At 39.0% G+C, this 21,801-nt stretch overlaps 1 protein-coding gene across 3 annotated transcripts; it reads left to right on the forward strand.

Moving 5' to 3' along the window:
* The first annotated feature begins 3,327 nt into the window (after positions 1–3,327).
* On the forward strand, positions 3,328–21,112 carry KLF5 (Kruppel like factor 5). 3 transcript variants are annotated; one of them, XM_044249867.1, is made up of 4 exons: positions 3,328–3,910; positions 6,339–7,212; positions 8,178–8,237; positions 19,315–21,112. In XM_044249867.1, the coding sequence occupies exons 1-4, from the start codon at positions 3,650–3,652 to the stop codon at positions 19,491–19,493; spliced, it is 1,374 nt and encodes a 457-aa protein (XP_044105802.1). In that variant the 5' UTR covers positions 3,328–3,649; the 3' UTR covers positions 19,494–21,112. The 3 variants fall into 3 exon arrangements, with proteins under 3 accessions (XP_044105802.1, XP_044105804.1, XP_044105803.1); XM_044249869.1 differs by lacking the exon at positions 3,328–3,910 and adding an exon at positions 4,143–4,161; XM_044249868.1 differs by lacking the exon at positions 3,328–3,910 and adding an exon at positions 4,149–4,168.
* Positions 21,113–21,801: the final 689 nt, after the last annotated feature.

Here is a 21,801-nt window from a genome sequence, read left to right on the forward strand (position 1 = left end):
AATAAAATGTTGTCTAAACTGTCTTAATTTCAAGCTGTCCCTGACAGTTTGGCCGAACAACTGAATACAGATACTTCTTTTGCCGTGTCTTCCTGTGAACATTGCCTGAGTGATAGCTTCATATTTCTCTCATCTCATCATTCAGAAGCTATTTATCCATTTTTTTCTCCCATGGCCTCCTTTAAGCCTCCTCCCTGCCCCCACCCCCCATCACTGAATGCCTGTTCAGCCCCCACACATTCAGGCGTATTTATTCCCGTAAAGATAGTGACACTTATGGTTTATTCTAAGACTAAATCTGTGTTGCCCAGTGACTAAGGGCTTAAGCATGCACACTGCTTCTACGCTTACCCTCCTACCTAACTTGACTACTCAACTTTATTTCTTTCCCTCAGAATTCTCTGTTTTGGCACAGTTCAGTTAACATACCACTGCCAGGCCACTAATTGATTTCTGAAACCTGACATTTGTTTTTTGTTTTCTCCTATCTTCCCTAATGGTACCGCACTACTAAGCAGGAAGGAATGCAAAGAACTAGAAAGTTCAAAGTAATTGAGGATCTGTCCATTCACACTGTCTGGCATCATGCCAATGTAGAACCTGGAACATTTGAAAAATATTTATCAAGTTTTAACCCTTTTTGTTAAAGGTTGTTAAAGTCGGTGAATCAGGTTTGCAGCTGTAGCATGTGTGTTAACAGCAAGTAAGCTTGGTTGAACATGTTCTTTCTATGTTCAGAATCGCATGGCAAATGTCTCAGAAAAGGATTACTTTCCAATTTCCGTACTATTGTACAGTGCTAAGCTAGTTATTTTCTGTGAGATTGCAGAGAGCCTGGGATTTCAGAGAAACCATAACTTAAAAGTGGCAGTCCTGTTTTATGAATCCTTATGTCAAAAATGAAATTTAAATTAATGCTACTTATATTTGAACAAAAACATTCAACAATTGAATTCAGCTTTTCTAACATATATGTATCGAGAGCCCAGCCATAGCTAAGTTCGTATCTTTAGTCATTAGAAAAAAATGGAAATGTGGAAAAAAAGAACTGAACTGGACAAGTATTTTATTAAAAACTTATCAGATAGTTGGGTTTTATGTTGTTTAGCTACTGGGAAAGCATTTGTAAATGAAAGCATGTTAAAAAATGGTGTGAAATATAGAAACATTTCCAGTAAAATAACTGAATTTTATTGTAGTGAAAACAGGTTAAAGTAATAGGCCACTGATGCTCTGATAAAGACAAAAGAAAAGGTCTAGAGGAGTGTAGAGGCAAATTAAAATATAAATAGATACTATATTGTATTAAACCTAAGTTAAAAAGAATTTAGAACTTCCGTTAAGACTTATCTATATCACACTCAGGTTTGATCATGTTATCAGCATTATAACTGAAAATCTATCAAAGTTCAATTTTTAAAAAATTAAATCCCAAGCCAATTCTATAATCTGTTTTTAAATTATTTAATTACATACTTGGGTTCAATCTTAGAGAAAATCAGGACAGCTTTTTTAAAGGTGAACGTGGATACCATGGGACTGTTTGCTTAGGAAAAAATTAGCAAAAAGACTTATTAAATACTACTTTGGTAACATGGAAGTAGTCGTCAACCACTCTCTGAAAGAAGTGATCACGGCTATAAAGATGAATCATTTATTAACAAAAAGGAAATGAAAAGGAGAAAAAAATTTACAGCATAATTTTGTTCTCTAGTTATAAATACCTCTAATATTTCATGTGTATATTATTTTTTTAATCTACACACTGAAATGAGGGCCATACTTTTAAAGATTCACCTCTTTGAAGTGAACATTTTTTCTAAGAGCTCATTTTTTTTTTTTTAGATTCTTTTTTTTTTCCCCCCAATTTATTTATTTTCAGAAAAACAGTATTCATTATTTTTTCACCACACCCAGTGCTCCATGCAAGCTGTGCCCTCTATAATACCCACCACCTGGTACCCCAACCTCCCACCCACCCGCCACTTCAAACTCTAAGAGCTCATTTTTTAAAGCTGTTTTACTGGGAAGTGATGAGTAGGCTGTTGCATATGTAAAATTGTCTAATAGTATAGTGTGCTGTCAACATATATACATATGTAGTAATATACCAGGTATTTTTATTGCAGTTTATTGTTCCGGCTTCTCAATATGCCAGATAAAATCATATACAAGAACATTAAGGATTAAAGAAGTGTTTTCCTTAGGTGATTGCTGGCAAAACTTCACCTTCCCATTATAATGTAGTTAATGGATGGTAATATATTTGACTACTACTTTCTACAAATTTAGATTCCCAGTTTTCAGAGTTGCTGCGCGTCTAATGTTTGGCTTCTGCGATTGTCTTTTCGTAGGAAAAGGTGCCATAGTGTTAGGTAAATGTGCTACGTTTCTGTTTTGTAAATATTAAACTCCATTTTTTTGAATATACAGTGCTAGCAAAAATCAGTCGAAGATGTAATCTCTATGTAAATACATCTGAACTAGTCAGTCGTTCGTGCTTAAACTAGCTTCCATGCTTCGGCTACAGTCAAAGTGTAAATATTAAAAACTTCAAAATTCATATGGCCCATTCCCCCCCCCACACACGCATAGGAGTTAGAAATGTGTGTGGAAACTTCTTCTAACCACTTAAATACTGTAGGGGAAAACAAGCTTTTATCAAGGACTTCAAAAAAAAATCTTACCATTCAACCTTTTATTCACGACATTCCGGATTTGCTTTGCTAAATGGACATGTTCACTGCTGAAGAGACACAGACAAGAGAGCTGGTTTTAAATTTATCACACCGCCCCTCGTTTTCCGCTAAAGAAAAGTACATTTTGTATATTTAAAAATACACACTCGTGAAACAAGTCTCTAAAAACCTTGGCGCCCCCACCTAGTTGCCTTCTGGATTTCAGCTTTTGAGTTTCAGGTCCTTGCACAACACCTAAGACGTGCAAAACCCTTTTTCTCCCTAATCCTGGCAGAGAACAGTCCGCAGAGATCTCCCTCCAGGTCTCCACCCTAATTCCCTCTCTTCCTAGATTCCACCCGCTTCTCTCCTTTCCTCCGCCCCCGGCTCCGTCAGCCCAATCTGTCAGAGAAGTTGTGTACAAACTGCGCGGCCGCCCTGCGCGCGAAAGCTCGTGGCCCGAGAGGGCGGGTTAGCCCGGCGAAGGCGGGGCCTGGGTGAACTTCTCCCTTCTCATAGGCTTCCCACTCAGGCCCGGCCGGCCTCAAGGCTTCGGGATTCGCCGCAGCGCTGCCAGTCAGGTGGGTGGGCCACGCCCACTCGGAGTTGGGTAAAATAGAGGCGGGCGTCAAGTGTCAGTAGTCGCGGGGCAGGTACGCGCGCTCGCAGCTTGCTCACGGAGACAGACGGTGGCGGGAGCGGGCTCCGGCGAGTGAGAGAGCGCGGTGGGGCGGGGCGGGAGAAAGTGGCCGCCCGGAGGACGTTGGCGTTTACGCGTGTCGGAGCGGAAGAGTTTTGCTTTTCGTGCGCGCCTTCGAAAACCGCGCCTGCTGTTGGCTGAGGGGGTCCACCCGGAGCCTCCCCTTCTCCGCCCGCGGCCCCGCGCCGAGCTCGCCGGCCCGAAGCAGCGTGGGCGAGGTGGAAGCGCGCCCGACCCGCGTCCCGCGCCCGGAGCCGCCCCCTGAGTGCCAATGGCCACGCGGGTGCTGACTATGAGCGCCCGCCTGGGACCCGTGCCCCAGCCGCCGGCCCCGCAGGACGAGCCCGTGTTCGCGCAGCTCAAGCCCGTGCTGGGTGCCGCGAACCCGGCCCGAGACGCGGCGCTCTTCCCCGGCGAGGAGCTGAAGCACCCGCACCACCACCCGCAGGCTCAGCCCGCGCCCCCGCAGCCGCCGCAGCCGGCGCCGCCGCCCGCCGCTGGCCCGCGGCTGCCCCCTGAGGAGCTGGTCCAGGTAGGAAGAGCCGCTCCCCTCCCTCCACCCCCCTCCCGGAGCTCGGGCGTGTCCCGCCGCTGCGACGCGCGGGCGACAGGGGCCGCTCCAGGCTGGGGCGTGCGTCGGGGCGCTCCGGGAGCCGGAGCTGGGTGGGCAGCCCCTCCCCGCCCTGCCCTTCTGGCTTGGGCACCCGCAGTCCGCCGGGAGAAAGTAGGGGGACCGGAAGAGCGGGGGTCCCGGATGAATCTCGTCAGCCGCGTCCGGGAGAGGTTAGAGGCAAGTGGGTGCTAACACGCACCTTACTTCGTGTTTTCTTAGTTTGGGGGGATGGGACTTGGTACCTCACATCCAACCTTATTTAAATTCCGACTTTCACCTTACCCTCCAGCCCCCGCAGTGCGCTGCCCTGGGAGGTTCCCCCACGTCGTCTCAGGTTAAGGGGAAACGCAAATCGGGGTGCTGGCGAGAGGCGCCTCGGGGTGCTGGTTTCGTATCTCTCGGCTCAGCTTGCTTGAGACGCGATCTGGGGCTGCCTTTGGGAAGCGAGAGTTAGGAAAGCTAAGGTGGTATTGGAGCGTTTCGTTTGTTTTTCCCTAAAAAGAAAGACCAAAAAAGACCGGGGGTGTTGTTTTCTTCGTGTGCGCGTAAATTTCCTCCCGGAGCCGCGTTGAAAGCTGGCAGTTGGCTTTTACACTTGCCCGGCAGCCGAATTAGAGCAACCGCCTGTTTCTTTCGCCCACGCAGGGAGTCATATAGCCCAGAAAAAACTTCCCGGGACTTTTAGCCTGTCCCAAGGAAAGAAAGAAAAAAAAAAAAAATTGGAAACATACCCACATGCAAACAGCTGGAAGAGCTAAAATCAGAAACCACTAACCACCACGGGAGCGAAGTGCACGAAAGGGTTTAGTTCGGTTTATTTCGAGACGCTTCATTTAATAGCCCCTTGGTCTATGGCGTATTTGCTACTGAGCTCCTAGTCCGGGGGGTCCGCGAGTTTCGTCGTGCTGCAAAAGGGCAGTGGCATTTGTCAGAGATGTGACTCACATGACGAGAGCGTTAATCTTTATTTTTGAAACCGTGTTTATCTGGGAAACCGTGTCTGCATCCACCCCGAATGATAGAGGAGGTCCGATATGAAACGCTTTTGAAACTCCGTAGTAGCAAAAAAATGACGACTCTTCACCAGTTTCGATGCCACGGTTAATAGTTTCATGAGCCATTTAGTTGGAGTGGGTTTTTCTTTTAAAATTTACTCTTCAATGTTAAAAATTAAAATAGAAGTTCATGTTGTACTAGAATAGAAGAGAGCTGTAAAAAGACGCAGGGAGACTATTAGTTACAAGTTGGATTGTGTCCTAAAAAAAAAAAATCGCCACTTGGAAAAGATTTGGTTATTTCAGGTTTGTCACTTTTCTTTTCGGTTTGAGACACAAGGATAAGGGATGATTGAGCTTTTTACAGAGTAAGGGGGAATGTAGCGTTGGCCACTGAGGAGGACATGATAAATGTTTTGCTGATGACTCTGCTAAGGATACAGCAGCCTCTCCCCACCCACGGACTCCTTAGCACCACTCTACCAAGGGAGTGATTTTCCCCTAGGTAATTAAAGATCTGTTTTAGATAGGGATATGAATAGAACATTTCATTATCATATTAACCAATTACAGAATCTGCTGATTAAAATCAACATTTAGATCAAATGTTGAAAGTGAAGTTGCTTTGTTCTTTCTGTGGATACTGTGTTTTGCCCAAGACGGTTGTAGTTAACTGTCCAGTGACCTATAAATGAGAAAAGGCACTGAAACAGCCAAGGAATATGTTTTATATCAGATGTTTCAACAATATCTGTCCAGACAAAAACAAAACAAAACAACTCAGTGATAATATTTTTAAGGTTGGTTTGCTTAGGTTTTTGTTTGTTTAAACACACCTATATTAATATAAATGTGGCATGAACAGAATTGAGGTGGTTTGGCAGTATTACAATACTGTGTTTAAGTTGCAAACTCAACTGTGGTGGGGCCAGGGAATCCTGCTTGTATGTGAGTTCTTAAACTTTATTTATTTAGATTTATTATTATTATTATTATTATATTTATTATTATTATTATTATTAGGAATTTTTATTATTTGAAAGGAATATGTATTATTGATTGGAAAAGAATGTTTCTGTGTGCTGCTGCTTTTTCTTGATTTGTTTCTTTCACTTTTTGTCGGGGGCTGATTGTGGGAGCAGTTTACCAAATATACCTTATAGAGAGTTTCATAAGGCTTTTAGTAAACCAGGTTATTACACAGTTGACAAATATGATAAGTTTATAAGTGACACTTAGAAGTTTGCCCTAGTACTTTCCGCAGGTATTGTTGGGAATTTTCAGGAAGTTTGTCCTTACCCAGATAATGAGTTGGGTGGATTATGCATGTTTGTTTATTTTTTCTTTTGTAGACAAGATGTGAAATGGAGAAGTATCTGACACCTCAGCTTCCTCCAGTTTCTATAATTCCAGAGCATAAAAAGTATAGACGAGACAGTGCCTCAGTCGTAGACCAGTTCTTCACTGACAGTGAAGGGTTACCTTACAGTATCAACATGAACGTCTTCCTCCCTGACATCACTCACCTGAGAACTGGCCTCTACAAATCCCAGAGACCGTGTGTAACACACATCAAGACAGAACCTGTTACCATTTTCAGCCACCAGAGTGAAACGACTGCCCCTCCTCCGGCCCCGACCCAGGCCCTCCCTGAGTTCACCAGTATATTCAGCTCCCACCAGACCGCAGCTCCAGAGGTGAACAATATTTTCATCAAACAAGAACTTCCTACACCAGATCTTCATCTTTCTGTCCCTCCCCAGCAGGGCCACCTCTACCAGCTACTGAATACACCGGATCTAGATATGCCCAGTTCTACAAACCAGACAGCAGTAATGGACACTCTCAATGTTTCTATGTCAGCCGCCATGACAGGCCTTAACACACACACCTCTGCTGTTCCGCAGACTGCAATGAAACAGTTCCAGGGCATGCCCCCTTGCACATACACAATGCCAAGTCAGTTTCTGCCACAGCAGGCCACTTACTTTCCCCCGTCACCACCAAGCTCAGAGCCGGGAAGTCCAGATAGACAAGCAGAGATGCTCCAGAATCTGACCCCACCTCCATCCTATGCTGCTACAATTGCTTCTAAACTGGCAATTCACAATCCAAATTTACCTGCCACCCTGCCAGTTAACTCGCAAAGCATCCAGCCTGTCAGATACAATAGGAGGAGTAACCCGGATTTGGAGAAACGACGCATCCACTACTGCGATTACCCTGGTACGTGATACAACCCGGTTTGAAGCAGCAATACCTGTGTTGAGAAAGAGTGTGTGTGTGCATGCGTGCACACGCGCATACCTTTTTTAATCTCAGATTTTAAATTTACGTAGGAAAGTAGTACTTGACAATGAAAAAAACCACCTACATGGTTCTTTTCATATCTCAGTCTTTTACTGTACCCTGCAATGTTTGTCTCTTGCTGGTTTTATGTATTTAAAAAAAAAACAAACTAGAATATTCTGGAAAAGGTTACTTCGGACTTCTAATATTGAATAAAAATTAGAATTCTGTGTTAAGCCAGAGTTACTTGTATCGTATAAATTGGAGTTCTTAATTATAAATTAAAGTGACCCAAAAAGAATTAGATAAGGTAGGGAAAATAAGGTGTGGTAATGAAGCTGAGATTAAGTAGGCTGCTCTGTTGATGGTGTATTACAAGACTGTCTACAGAAAAGATTTAAGGATAGTTCTGATAGCATGTGAGCATATGCTCATTCTTGAATTGAGGATGGTCATGGCTTTATCTACAAGTTGCTGGCATAAGCTAGTTTATGATTAATACAGGGTATAATTTATTGACTGGTACATGATAAAGCATGATACACTAAAAAAAAAATGTACAGAAAATTGCAGTCATCTTGGATCAAGGTTTAACGCTGTCAGCTCTAGAGCCATTAAAAGTTAAATCACTGAAGTATATGTTACTAGCATAAAGCACCTACTGTAATATAAACACGTATTTCCCATTTGTAGCTTACTTGCTTATCTGCTTTTTCTGCTGAAGTGGGACATAAAGTAAATCACTTCATACTTTTAATAAGGTGACAAGGGGCATCCTTTAAAACTGACGCTTCAAATAGTGATTTCTTCTTTAAAGCTCGATTTTAACACTGAATCATCAAATGTAAAGATTTCAAAAGATCTCCAAAATGACAAGCTGTTCTTCCTCTCCTTTATTTCAGGCTGCACAAAAGTTTATACAAAGTCGTCTCATTTAAAAGCTCACCTGAGGACTCATACTGGTATGTAATTTCCTTGTTAATTCTGTGAGTTGTGTAAATAGTGTAAGTGGTATTCATCCTTTAAAAGCCAACACGTGTTTGATCTCTTCTTTCTTCTGTCAACCTTTATTTTTTAATGGCCGACCTTTTCAGCACTGGCTTGGCTCAAAATTCAGTTCAGCGAAAAGTCTAGTTGAAGGCTGATGTTCCCTTACCAAGACCTTGCCGTGTCACCTCACGTAGAATGAATTGCCCCAAAATGTTAAACAACGACGTTTACTAATGGATTTTAATGGCATTGCTATTTCTGCCTTGAAGGAAAAAGAATGTAACTCATTTTCTTTCTTCCATAACAAATCAGTTGGCTTCTGTAAGGTATATTAAATGCTAAAACTTTTCCATTTAGCATGTAAAGCATAACTGCCTAATACATTATCTTTAATTTCACCTTTAACCTAAAATCTCTGTTTAGCATTTTTTCTGTGGTTGATGAAAGGAAGGGCCGAAATTGCGGACTATTAATATGAGGCAAAGGATGGGGTCATGGTTTAAAAGTTAATTCTACACACTGTGCCAGCCCAGATTTGAGCTATTTAAGACTATCTTTATTCTAGTTTCTATTTCATCCTTGTTTAGAATGTGCTTTTATGTGGAGTCACTTTAATTTTACAAATACTAATTTTGTCAAATCTATACGTTCACTTTGGAATGCTTTTTAATTATAAAACTATATTAGAAACCATTTTAGGACAAAACTACATGGCATGCTTTTAAAAGCTTCCAAATACCCAAAATATTTTCAAATACATAGATGGTTACTATCTGTGATTTTCCTAAAAGGCCGTCCCTGAAGGAAAGAACTTACATGAAATGATAGTGTTTTTTTCCCTTGGTAAATTCAGCCTTACCTAAAGTTCAAAGAATAAGTTTGCTAATAAAAGCAATGACCTAGCAAAATGTTTTATTCCATCATTGCTATGGAAACCAAAGTATTCAACAGTTTCTTTGAATGGGTTGTTGGATTAGTGTGAGGACTTGAATCTCCCCAGGCTAGATGTTACTATGGAAATTGAGTTTTGATAAATGAAGTAGTTATCTCTAACTGCTGCATTAAAAAGTAAAAGCCTTTGAACAAAGGTCAGTGCTGAGATAGAACACTAGGAGGAATATGGCTGCAGACATTTTGTATGCATGTAAGGAAGTAATACTTGATATCTTAGTGATAAACACTCCTTATTAAAATCTAAGTAGTATTGGCAGGGTAGATTTCCAGGACTTTTCTGAGAAATTGCTTTTAAAGAAAAGATAGCTCAGGTATTTATCAGTGAAATGAATGGGTGGTTTTGGCCTGAAGTTTTTTAGCTATAAAGCGATTATATGAAAGGCATGATCCTACATAAGCAGCTCAAGTACAAATTATGTTTGTAGTTAAACAACCACTATAAGTATATAATAAACTCAGTCTACAGTTTTCAAAATGCAAATGATGGCCAAGAAAACATTCCATGTAGAAATACTAAAATAGCTGTTAATAGAATATCAACAATTGTGTTAGGGAAGAAAACACTGAAAATGGGGTTTTACCTGAATTTTGACTAATGGGAGTAGAAATAAGTTTGAAACATTTGAACGATTTTTTTTTCTTCTTCTTTGAAAGCCCTTGAAATGGGAGTTAACGAAGGAGGGAACATGTTTTTCATGAGGTTTAAAGTCTCCTAATAAAAAGAGGGCAATTGCATATCACACTGTAATCAACTGCTTATTGCAGGGATATAGTCAGCATATCTGAGTGGCCTTGAAACCCCTGTCAGGGGTTAGTGCTCTCAATACTTACTAGCTGGGATTCTGGAACTTGACCTGCTGGCAAAGAAATTTAATAGTGGGCTGTCTAACAGTGACCGTACTAATAAAATCAAACTAAAAAGAGGACGCAGGCCTAGTTTGGGTCCCATGCATCAACTTTCTCACCTGATCATACGTGTGGCCATCAACATCTAATGAATGAGACCATGTAATCCAGTTTAATAAAGTTTTGTTTGATAGTCTCAAATGCCTTGTGGGGGGGAGGGTTTGTAGCTGACTTGTTCATCTGGCTAAACCCGTTCTTGGGTAATCATAGAGCATTGAGGTGGTTTTCTCCTCATTTCTAGTTTCTAGACACTGTCTTTTAAAATTACCTGTGCGCGCTCATTGGATCCTCCCTGACTGTTTTTTTAATGAATGTATCTGAAGTGAGAATATCTTTGTTTTTCCCTCTTTCTCCCTTAAAGACCCAGGTATTTCTAAACAGCTTCACTTATTTAATAGCTGTTTAGTTTTGAATACATGTTCCCTACTGTGCCCTCCATCCTGCTCCCACCCTGGACAGTTTATTAGGAGATTTTAAAAAAATCTATATGGGGATCTTGAATTTGATACACAAAATTGCTTTTTAAGGGATTGCCATTTTGCAGGCAGAATGTGAAAAGCCACCCTAGCATTTCCATGGGATATAATTGTAATTGCTTTAAAATGTCAAGTTACCTTATGTTTTAAAAATGATTTAAGCAATTAAAACAAACTACATCTGAATTCTATTTAATTGCTTATTCTGGAGTTTCAGACAGTAAGTGGTGCTTGACTTGCAAATTGAACATAAGGGAATGGTCTTTCCAAAACAAGACCTTTTTCAAAAAATTGAGGATGAATGTAGAAGATAGCAAGTTTCCTTGAACCAGAAATTCCATAGCATCCTTCTAAACATTTTTCTAAGTTTATACACTTGATTTCTCTCTTATAGATTTCTCTCTTATTCATAAAGAATATACAGATACTACAACATTCTATCTTTGAATGGTCTCACAAAACACCTGAGATGTACTTTCCGTGTATTTTAAGAAACGGTTATATTTCACTTACATGTCCATATATTATAGGTCTGTAGAGGTACCCCTTGTATGGGTTTGTGGGTGTTTGTGTTAGTTGTAATGCGTGTATACACATACCATGCCTCTGGTTAGAAATAATTATGGCTGCTTCTGGACAGTAGTGTCAGCTGGTATACTGTAGTTAAAAAGCATGTAACTGCAAATGTTCTGCTGAAATTTGTGTATGCCTTTTTGATGTATATAAGGGACTGTACTCCCTGTCATCTAAAAATGCTCCTGAGCACTTTTAAGGAAAAGATTCACTTAAGCATGTTGCTCTTACAAATCAGCTGAAGATTTAAAGTAATTCTAAGCACAGTCTGAGGCCAAAAAAAGGTAAAATACAATAGGGAAAGAAAGTCAAGGCTATAATATACAAAGAAAAATTTGCAAGAAATTGAAAATCTTTCTTAACTACTGCTACTGGTTTCTTGGTGTGGCTGTGAAATACAGCTTTTACTTTGAGTTTGGAAATTTTTTGAAAATGGTATTTATGGTTTAGTAAAAAGTATTTTCCAAAGAAAAAGTTCTGAAACTAGTGAACTCACTCAGTACAGGTGTTTAAAATCTTAGTGCTTGGGACGCCTGGGTGGCTCAGTTGGTTGGGCAGCTGCCTCTGGCTCAGGTCATGATCCCAGCATCCTGGGATCGAGTCCCACATAGGGCTCCTCGCTCGGCGGGGAGCCTGCTTCTGCCTCTGCCTGCCATTCTGTCTGCCTGTGCTCGCTCGCTCTCCCTCCCTCTCTCTGACAAATAAATAAAAAATCTTTAAAAAAAAAAAAAATCTTAGTGCTTTCAGTCACATGAGTGGATATGTACTTAACCCTAAAGAATACCTGAAAGTGGTTGGGAAATTAGGGTAAGGAAACATTTTTAGACATTGAGCAGTCTCAGCTACCTGGAACGGGGCAAGAAGAGAGCAATTGTGTGTGCATGGAAGTCTTTGAGCTGCACACACACTTGGCTCAAGTATCCCTTAGACGGAGACTGTTTGTACAGGCCCTTACGACTTGCCAAGGGCTGACAAGGAGAGGACAATTGGAAATACCTCCCCCCCCCAAAAGAAAATGGAAACTACAATAACATAGGAACACAAAATGGATTCAGGGAGGCACTATATTTGTTAATGCTGCATTTTATAGTGAGCTGTTTGGGATGCTTTGTTTAATTAAGAAAAAAATGCACAGTACCTTTTGGAAAGATTTTTAGGCCAAGTCTTAAATTTTAAGGGGGTACATTCCCATATCCTGTTTCACTTATGTAGAACATTTTATTTCCTAATGACACATTAATATTTTAGTATGCATACTTTAAAATGTACAATCTCTTCTTGAGATGATTTTAGTTTCAGTTTAGGTACTAAACTCCTCACATAAATTTCCTGTCTAGTTCTTTATTCCATACTTATATTACTATCTAATGTGTATTAGGTATAGATTTGTGTTTAAAAATAGAGTTGACGAGTAAAAATTCATGGTACTTGGCCACTAAAACCTTCAAAATGTTGAGAACATGAGTTACTCCTTTTTTTGTGGAATTGTGGAAGGAAGGAAAGTATTAAAACAATTTCACTTCCTTGAAAAATTTAGCGTAAGTCTCTCTCCTCTCTAGATGAAGTAGGTAGTTAGATGGCCATAATGGAGATCATACAGTTTGGATCTAGAGTCAGTCCATTGGTGTTTTACTTGGTAACCTGTTTTATTGGTAGAGGTGGAAGAGTTGGGCAGGATGAAATTACTTAGCATTCAGTGGATTTTTTGAGTCTGTATTTGAAAATGTGCAGGTAAAAGTATCACATTTAGCTTATAATTTCAGATATTATTAAAATTCCTAAATTACTTCTATTTGCAGCTTTGAAATTTATTCTCTATTGACCATTTAAAGCTTACATAAGAAAAGTAGTGGCTTAAGAGACTTGCTACTTCAGACCCTTGGAAAAGGTATTTATGAGCATGAAAACTTAGAAAAAATTCTTTTTAGTGACTCACTGGGAAAATTAAACTTTGCTTCTAGGACTTGTTCTTTTCATCTGAAAAACATTTACATAGGAAATTGATAAAACATTGTCTTGAGATGATAAGGCTTATCAAAGATTAAGATGTATAATTTGATTAAGTAAAATTTTGTGGAGAATCCAAAGAGAATCTCTCTTCTGTTTTGTTCTTAGAAACTAGTGGGAGAAAGGTAGTTGATAAGCAGATGAAATGGAATTGCTGAAGGTCAGATAGAAATCAGCTCTGAAGGTAGAATGTAATACACTTTTTTTTAATGTAATAATTTAATCACCCAAGATTTTTACTTTGACAGGTATTTTTAGTTCTATAGAATGTAGTAGCTGTTTACTTGATGACCTACATTTTTTTTTCTGGTGGAAGGTTAGAAACAAAGTGATGTCCTACTTTAGTAAAAGTATCTCTCTAGCACTATTCCTATTCTATCAGCCTGTATTATTTATACTCAAGGACCTTTAAATCTGATAGGGGAAGTTAGCTGTTCTAGAAGTGCACATTTAGGTAACTTAGAATAAAACAGAATAATGTTTCTTTCTGACTCTTGACAAATACAGACCTTTAAAGAGTTGGGAGAAAACTTGTCAAGTCAAGGTAGCCACAGTAAATGCATTAGAGGAAAGGCTATCCTAGTACTCATTCAGTGCTAGAAAAGTTAAAATACAGAATTTGTTTGCTTTGGTTTAAAAGGGGGAAGGTAAAATCTTTCATTGACTGTTTCTTAAAAAGTCAGTTTAAGTTCTTACTCTTAATAAGAAAGTGAATCTGAGTGTCATCTTTTTGTCAGAAGACTCAAGAATTGGTATTTCATTAACACAATTAGCAAGGATTTTTCAATGTTTTGTGGGGAATCCTTAGGAGATGTGCAGAAACTTGGGGGCCTAGAGAGTCGCTCAGGGAGGAGACTGCAAATGTAACCCCTGACTGCAGTTTGGATTTGTCAGGTCACTGTTCTTTTGGCCCCAGAAGTCCCTTTGCTGTTTTAGACCAGCAGTAGGAGCTTCAGAACTCCTTCGTTTCCATCAATTCTAGTCCATTTCTGTAAAGGAGCACTTGTTTTATCCTTGCACAACTCTCTACATGATGGATAATAAATGGATTCCTTGCTAAGTGGATTCTGAACATGTCCTAAAAGCACTAAACACACATTTAGTGAGATAATAGAACCAGGGAGTTGGTGGCGGTGGCGGGTGGGGGTAGACAATGTGACAGTTTGGGTAGATTCCACCAGGTGCTTTCCTGTCTCTTAATAATACCTTAACTTTTTTTTTTTTTTAAAGATTTTATTTATTTATTTGACAGAGATCACAAGTAGGCAGAGAGGCAGACAGAGACAGGGAAGCAGGTTCCCCACTGAGCGGAGAGCCCAATGTGGGACTGGATCCCAGGACCCTGGGATCATGACCCGAGCTGAAGGCAGAGGTTTTAACCCACTGAGCCACCCAGGTGCCCCCCTTACCTGCTTTTCATGGATGAAAAAATCAGAATTAGTCAGGCTTGGGCCAAACATGGGATTGTTCCAAAGATGCATTATGAGAAGTGTGGCATTGCAGCTGGAGCAGAAGATAGTCTGTCCTTGAGGAACTTCCAAAGCTAGTTAAGGAGGCAAAACACAGCTTTGAACCCTCTTAACAGCAGTATATGTGCAAGTGCAAACCAGTCATTCAGAACGAATGTAAGTGGTACTATAGGGGGATACAGAGAAATGGAATGATCTCTCCTGGCGTGTCAGAGGTTTTCTGGAAGTGTTAAGGTGAATCAGATTTCAAAGAAAGGGTAAGCATATGAACTGACCACAAATTGGCAGGGAGAAAGAAGGAATTTCTTCTATCTCCTTTTAATTAATCAGTTTACTGAAAAAAGGTGCATTATTGACAGGATACTGTTTATCTAGTAAACACTAGTTGCATTTTGCAAATACAGATAATACTAATCTTCTAAATGAACCCTTCTGTTCCAAGTATAGGAGATGTGCTTTTAATAATACGAGGAGTTTCAATGAAAAGATTTTTTAAATGGAAAATTACTGGCATAGCTACATAAAAATACAAACTAATGAGCCCAAATCATACTACCTTATCTTCTTTTTAGTTACTATTATTTCCCCAATAATGTCTTTAATCTTTGTTTTCCCATTTTTCACCTTTTCTTAGAATATATAGAGACTGTTTCAGACTCAATTCCCTAAGTGTCTAATGATGTCTAGTAATGTTTTAAATCTAACAATGTAAAAAGTACATAAAAACATTTTCCTTCTGAAATAAGCGCTGATTTAAGAATTAAGTACCAACTATTAAAATAATTTATTCCACTTTAACTGTTTGCATTATTTTGTTTTCTCAGAATGGGAAATGGATTTTAAGTTGAGGCCAGTGACTTAAGTCTTCTTTAAGAGAAAATTAAGATTACATCTTAGTTTTGTTTTTCAAGTCATTTAGTGCAGATTATACTTGTTTACTAAGTACTGGTTTCTAAAATTCTCGTAGTATCTGTTGGATACAATTGATTGAATTACTTTTAGTTATCAGGCAGGAGATCAGTACAATTTGCTGGTAATAAACTTCTGAAAAGTTACCTAAAATAGCTATTCTGAGCAATATTTCCATGTATGATATTTTTCTTTTGTTAGAAGAATGTGTGTGGAACGTTCTAGGAAAAGACCTTGGTAGGAGTCTATTGAACATGCTCAGCAGAGCAGAGAAACCTCCCATTCTGTTGTGGTAGGTTCAGAAGTCATTTTTTACCTGTTTATCAGAGGGAAAAAATGAGGATTTTTTAGTCCATTGCTAAAGATTTCAGGTACATTGTAAACATGTTCTGTTAACCCCCTGAAATTCATTTGTAAAGGGAAACGATCATGAGGTGATAATTTGAGGGATTGTCAGAACAGTTATCTGGACCCCACTGGCCCTGAAAGGTGGGTCTCTGCTGGAGGCTGGTTCACGTATGCCCTGTGCTTCCCACCATCTGCAGTTTTAAGGCCTGTTCTGAGTCCATTAATCTGTTCCATAGCTGACCTTCCTCAAGTGGCTTTAGAATCTTTAAATAAATTTGAACAATAAGTGTTCTTTAAATTGTTCGTATAGAGTTAACGGAGTGTTTGCTAATGGAGGGCTTAAGTAGGATGCTAAGGAAAAGTGGCAGGCCCAGATTCTTAATCTGGAGCTCATTGTTTCACTTCTAACTCATGAGTTGCTGTGAGGATTAAGTGAAATAATGAGAAATACCTGGTTCTGCAGTTTGTACTCAATGAATGTTTGTGTCTGTTCCTCCTTTTCACTGGTAGTGCTTTGCTTTCCATTTTTATGAAATATATTCATTGTTTTTCTCAGTACTGAAAGTGTGTATATTGAACTTGAATAATTTCTAAAAAAGATAAGGGATTCCTAGCAAAAATACTTCTGGTTAATTTTAAAGTAGAAGAAAAGACATACTTTTTTTGAGATAAAGTTGAAGCTTGTTTTCAATGCTGTTCAAACTTGTCACTTTTTTTCTTTTTGCCTTTGGAAAGTTTCACATTAACAGCATGAGAACTTAAAAATACAGTTGATGTTGAAAGAGCTTAACTAAATATTTTAAATTGGTGGTATTGGAAAGAGATTCTGTAAAAATCCAATTAAACTTTTGAAAGCTCTATCCTGTTGAAATAACTTAAAGGAAGTCAGTTTGGTTTCCCAGAAGTACTGTGCATAGTGTTTCTGGCTGAGGAAGAAAGGCCCGAACTACTATTTGGCCAGAAATTGGGTACCAGCTTCCTCTATGATGTTTTACTTGAGCCGTGTTGACACTTGAATAAATCCCATAGAAACTGCCCCAAGTGGGGAATAGTTGTCCTTGCTTTTATAGTAAAGACTTGGCCCTGTAACTAATGTCCCACACACTGGTAGTATTCTTGGCTGAATAATCTATAGATGTGCATAAATTGAGAGCAAAAACCCAAATGTTTTAGGAACTTTAATGGCTACCGTTTTTCAACCAATCAGTAAAGTAAACTTTAAAAAACATTGGTGCAGTTTATTGCTTCATAGCCAATAAAAATAGTGAACAAAAAGAGTCTAGTGTCCCTTGTTTCTTAAATAAACTCTGAAAATTCAGTTTTCTTGCTATTTATTAAATGCAAAAGACTAGAATGATTTCTTCTAAAATTGGAGCACTTTACGAATTTTTTTCCTTGCCTCAGACATCAGAAGTAACTTTCTCTTTCCATTAATTGACAGTGAAGTATTTAACCAACATGTTTGTTTCTGCTATTTATTTTTCACAAGGAACAGAAACAAATGCTTGTGCAAAAGTTAACTTTTTTCGCTTTTACAAGAGTGCGTGCTGTTATTAAATAATATGAACACAAATTGAGAGAGAAGAGTTTACTACAGTACTTAAAATGTTTGAGTGTGTTTTATAGAATTTATACTGGAAAAAAAAAACCTTCAGGAATTGAGACAATATATTTTAAATGAAAATTTTTTTAAAAATTACGGATTTCTGTATTGGTTCAGAGCCAGAGGAGAGCAGAGAGGAAAGATTTTTGGGGATGCATACCATAGAAGTTGAAAGAAAAATCTAGGAGATAATAGGTATAAATTTCAAAGGGCTGTTCTGCCCCTTTGTCCTTATGGGATTTTAAGAGTCAGAGTAGTTACCAGGACAGCAAAAATAAACTAACTACAAGCTATAGAAATCTCAGTTGTTGTGTACAGTGTCTTGTAAAATGTGAACTCAGTTGAATAATCTTAAAACTTAAACATGATACTGCTAAATCAGACAGGTTGTTGGGTTGTACTAAGAAGAGTGTTCAAAGTGACTTGGAGGCTCTTCTCTTTCACAAGAAACCACGTTTTAAGGAATTCAGGAGTGTGACTATTCACAGTTTTAAAAGGTATCCAAATAAAACCAACAGTAGTACTTTAATAAGAAAATTTATCTAAAAACTTTGAAATTCATAGAAAATTCTAACATAAGGGAGCATAAATAATAGCAGTAAAACTTCCTCAGGTTTTGGGCTTTATTTAGGGGAATACCTGATCTCAGTTTAAATAGGGTGGGTTAATTCTTACACTGGGAGTTAAGACTGCATTATCAATATTAAGTGGATTTGAAAGATTAGCAACTAGCAGACTTCAGACAACATTAAGAATATTAGAAATTGTGGTGGGATTGTGGCCTAAATGTCAGTTTACCAGAGTTAGAAAGTGCTGTGAAAGAATAAGGAGATTAATCAGAGAACTTTTAAAACAGGTATAATGCTTGTTAAACTCCCATGAGACCAGGCATTTTTGTTCTGTTGACCACTGTGTCCCACATACTCAGGACAGTGCCTGGCAGGTAATAGACACAGGGCAGATACATGTCTGTATCCGCAAATGTTAGAAGTATTACAGTTCCATGATTCTTCACCAAAGTGAGGTTACTGGTATCAGACTTTCTGATCTGGTCGAGGAATTTATTAAATACAAGATGCATAAAGCTTCAAGACCAATTAAACTTTAATATGTTCCTAGCTTTATTTTGGTTTTATCTGACTGAACAATGGGAAGGTGTGAATGTGTGTGTGCTGTAGTGAATTTCGAAGAGTGAGTGCCCCTTCATCCATTTTGGAGGCCCTGTGTTCAGACAGCTAACTTGTTCATATGAAGGTTCATCTAGCTAATCCAGAAACTGGACCCCATTTGAAAAGGATCGCAGTTGTGTGGTACATTGAGTTTGTGGTATTGGTGATTTGAGCAGCCTCGGAATGTTTTCCTCCCTTGGCCGGCAGAGCCATTAGTCCTGTGCTTGTTTAACTTGGGTTTGTTGGTGTAGAAGTTGAGTTCCCACAGCGGTGATGAAGCCCCCTGAGGGCATCTAGTCGTTCATGGATTTACATGTTTGGAAACAGTACATAACAAATAAGCACCCATTCGTCTTGCACATTCGAAATCACAATTTTCCTGCTTGTGAGAAGTCCAGATACATCTGTCTTTCTATAGATGTATCTACAGTATTAGGTTGAATACTACCTAGGAAAGAGCGGCTCTCTTCACTAGGTTCTTGAGGAAGTCTAGATCCTCATGGAATTTATGAACCAACCTTCTCTTGGACCATGATTTTTTTTTTTTTTTTAAAGACTTGTCCTTCTCAGGCAGTGTCTGCAACATTTATTTTGCAAGCAGGCCCCCCTCACCACCTCTTGGTCCGTTGTCACAGGTGAGAAGCCGTACAAGTGCACCTGGGAGGGCTGTGACTGGAGGTTCGCGCGCTCTGACGAGCTGACCCGCCACTACCGGAAGCACACGGGGGCCAAGCCATTCCAGTGCGGCGTGTGCAACCGCAGCTTCTCCCGCTCCGACCACCTGGCCCTGCACATGAAGAGGCACCAGAACTGAGAGCCCCGCTGTGGCCTGCCGTGCCTATGCAATCCACACTGACGTTCTGCAGTTCCTTTGGCAAAAGTTTTAAACTACAAACTTAACGTATATATATAAAAAAAAAAGAAAAAGAAAACAAAAAACTGGAAATGTATATTTTGTATATTTGAGAAAACAGGGAATACCTTGTATGAATACCAAAGTGTTTGGTCCTTTTGAGAATCTGGAATGCTTGCTGTAATGTATATGGCTTTACTCAAGCAGATTTCATCTCCTGACAGGCAGCCACATCTCAGTTGTGGGTAGGGGGGTGGGGGTGCAGGGTGTGTTTGCAGTGTTTCTACCTAAGCACCATCATTTAATGTGACAGTGTTTAGTAAACAAGTCAGTTGGCAGGCACAGGAAGAAGGTTGGATTGTATGTCAAGATTTTACTTGACATCAAGTAGTTTATTTTTTTTTTCAATATTAGATAATTCCTTAGAGGTGCGCATTGTACCTGGCAATTCACAAATAGCCATTGAACAAATGTGTTTTTCTGTTTGTTTTTATATGAGTTGCCTATATTTGCTATTCAAAATTTTGTAAATATGCAAATCAGCTTTATAGGTTTATTACAAATTTTCTAAGATTCTTTTGGGGGAAAATCATAAATAATTGTTTGAAAAAAAAACATGAATACATTTACAGTTAGAATTTGTGGTAAAATACCTCTTCAAACCTCACCAAATTCATTTCTTTAGGAGGAAGAAATCATTCAAATGAACTTAAAATGCAGATTCCATGCACTGATGAAAATAGGATTACTTTAAATATGAAAGTCGTTTTATATGAATTGTGAACTCCAGAGCTTAAAGATAAAATACGTAAAAATGAAAAACTCTTAACAATAAGCTAAGCAGTATCATTTTAAAAAAGGAGGACATGCAGCTCTCACGTGGAAATGTTGAATTCATGATGCAGTTTTCGCATACTGGAATGTTCGCTTACGCAGTACTGTTGGTTAAACGACAATTTATATGGATTTTGCATGTAATATACAGTGAGACACAGTAATTTTACCTAAATTACAGTGCAGTTTAGTTATAATCATTGTTAATACTGACTCAGTGTCTGCCTTTAATTATTAAATGACATGTTGAAAGCGTAAGGAAGCAAGTGCTACATATATGCAATATAATAGTAATGTGATGCTGATGCTGTTAACCAAAGGGCAGAATAAATAAGCAAAATGCCAAAAGGGGTCTTAATTGAAAATGGAAACTTAATTTTGTTTTTAAAATATTGTTTATCTTTATTTATTTTGTGGTAATATAGTAAGTTTTTTTTAGAAGATTTTCATAACTTGATAAATTATAGTTTTGTTCGTTAGAAAAGTTGCTCTTAAAATGTGTAAATAGATGACAAACGGTGTAAATATTTTGTAAGGCTTCAAAATGTTTATACGTGGAACATGCCTACATACAAAGCATAAATTGGTTGCTGTTTTGCTTCTTTTCCCCTCTTATTTTTGTATTGTGGTCATTTCCTATGCAAATAATGGAGCAAACAGCTGTATAGTTGTAGAATTTTTTGAGAGAATGAGATGTTTATATATTAACGACAATTTTTTTTGGAAAATAAAAAGTGCCTAAAAGATTCATGTTTGCCTGCCTTCTTCACCTACAACAGCAAAAACAGCAAATTCCAATCCCACATTGGGGGATAAAAGAAAAACAATTCCCACATTGAACCAAAGCTACCTTTGTTTAAAACAAAAAAGGGGGTTTGTTTTAGAAATACTATTAAAGTATAAAGGGAGATACATAAATTTCATGAATGCTGACCCCCCCCACCACCACCACAGACACATTACTGCATTAGCCTTTTCAAGGTTATTTGTTGAGGTAATGGCATAGCTCTGAAGATTTTGTTTGAGAGAAGGAGCAAGGAGGAGGGGCAGAGGGAGAGGGCTGAGCTGCCTTCTGAGCCAAAGGCAGAAGGCAGGAGTCCCCCAGGTCACTGCATATGCTAGTTAGACATTGTCTGAGGTAAATAAAACAAATTGGGCTTTTAACCTTTTTCCCCCTTTTTAGGAGACAAAAAGTTTATTTAATCCAGTACAAACCAGCACACGTAGGGCTTGGTTTTTAATACCATTTCCAGCGAAAAACATGGGGCTCCTTAGAGAAATGTTTGATATTCCAGGACCCGGTTAGCAAATGGATAAAAATAAGCCTAGAGCATCTGACAGCACCAGAAAGGAAGTCTTCAAATCCGGCGATGATGGAGGTATCTCAGAGCAACAATGAAAAGTAGGAATGAGTTACAACCCAGAGTGTAAAAGA

This window comes from Neovison vison, chromosome 5, assembly GCF_020171115.1.
Source record: "Neovison vison isolate M4711 chromosome 5, ASM_NN_V1, whole genome shotgun sequence".
Lineage (NCBI taxonomy): Eukaryota > Metazoa > Chordata > Mammalia > Carnivora > Mustelidae > Neogale > Neogale vison.

Coding starts and splice junctions, on each gene's coding strand:
- KLF5 (XM_044249867.1), top strand. CDS start 3,650: ATGGCCACGCGGGTGCTGACTATGAGCGCCCGCCTGGGACCCGTGCCC. Junction 7,213..8,177: donor CCACTACTGCGATTACCCTG/GTACGTGATACA, acceptor CCTTTATTTCAG/GCTGCACAAAAGTTTATACA. Junction 8,238..19,314: donor TCACCTGAGGACTCATACTG/GTATGTAATTTC, acceptor CCGTTGTCACAG/GTGAGAAGCCGTACAAGTGC.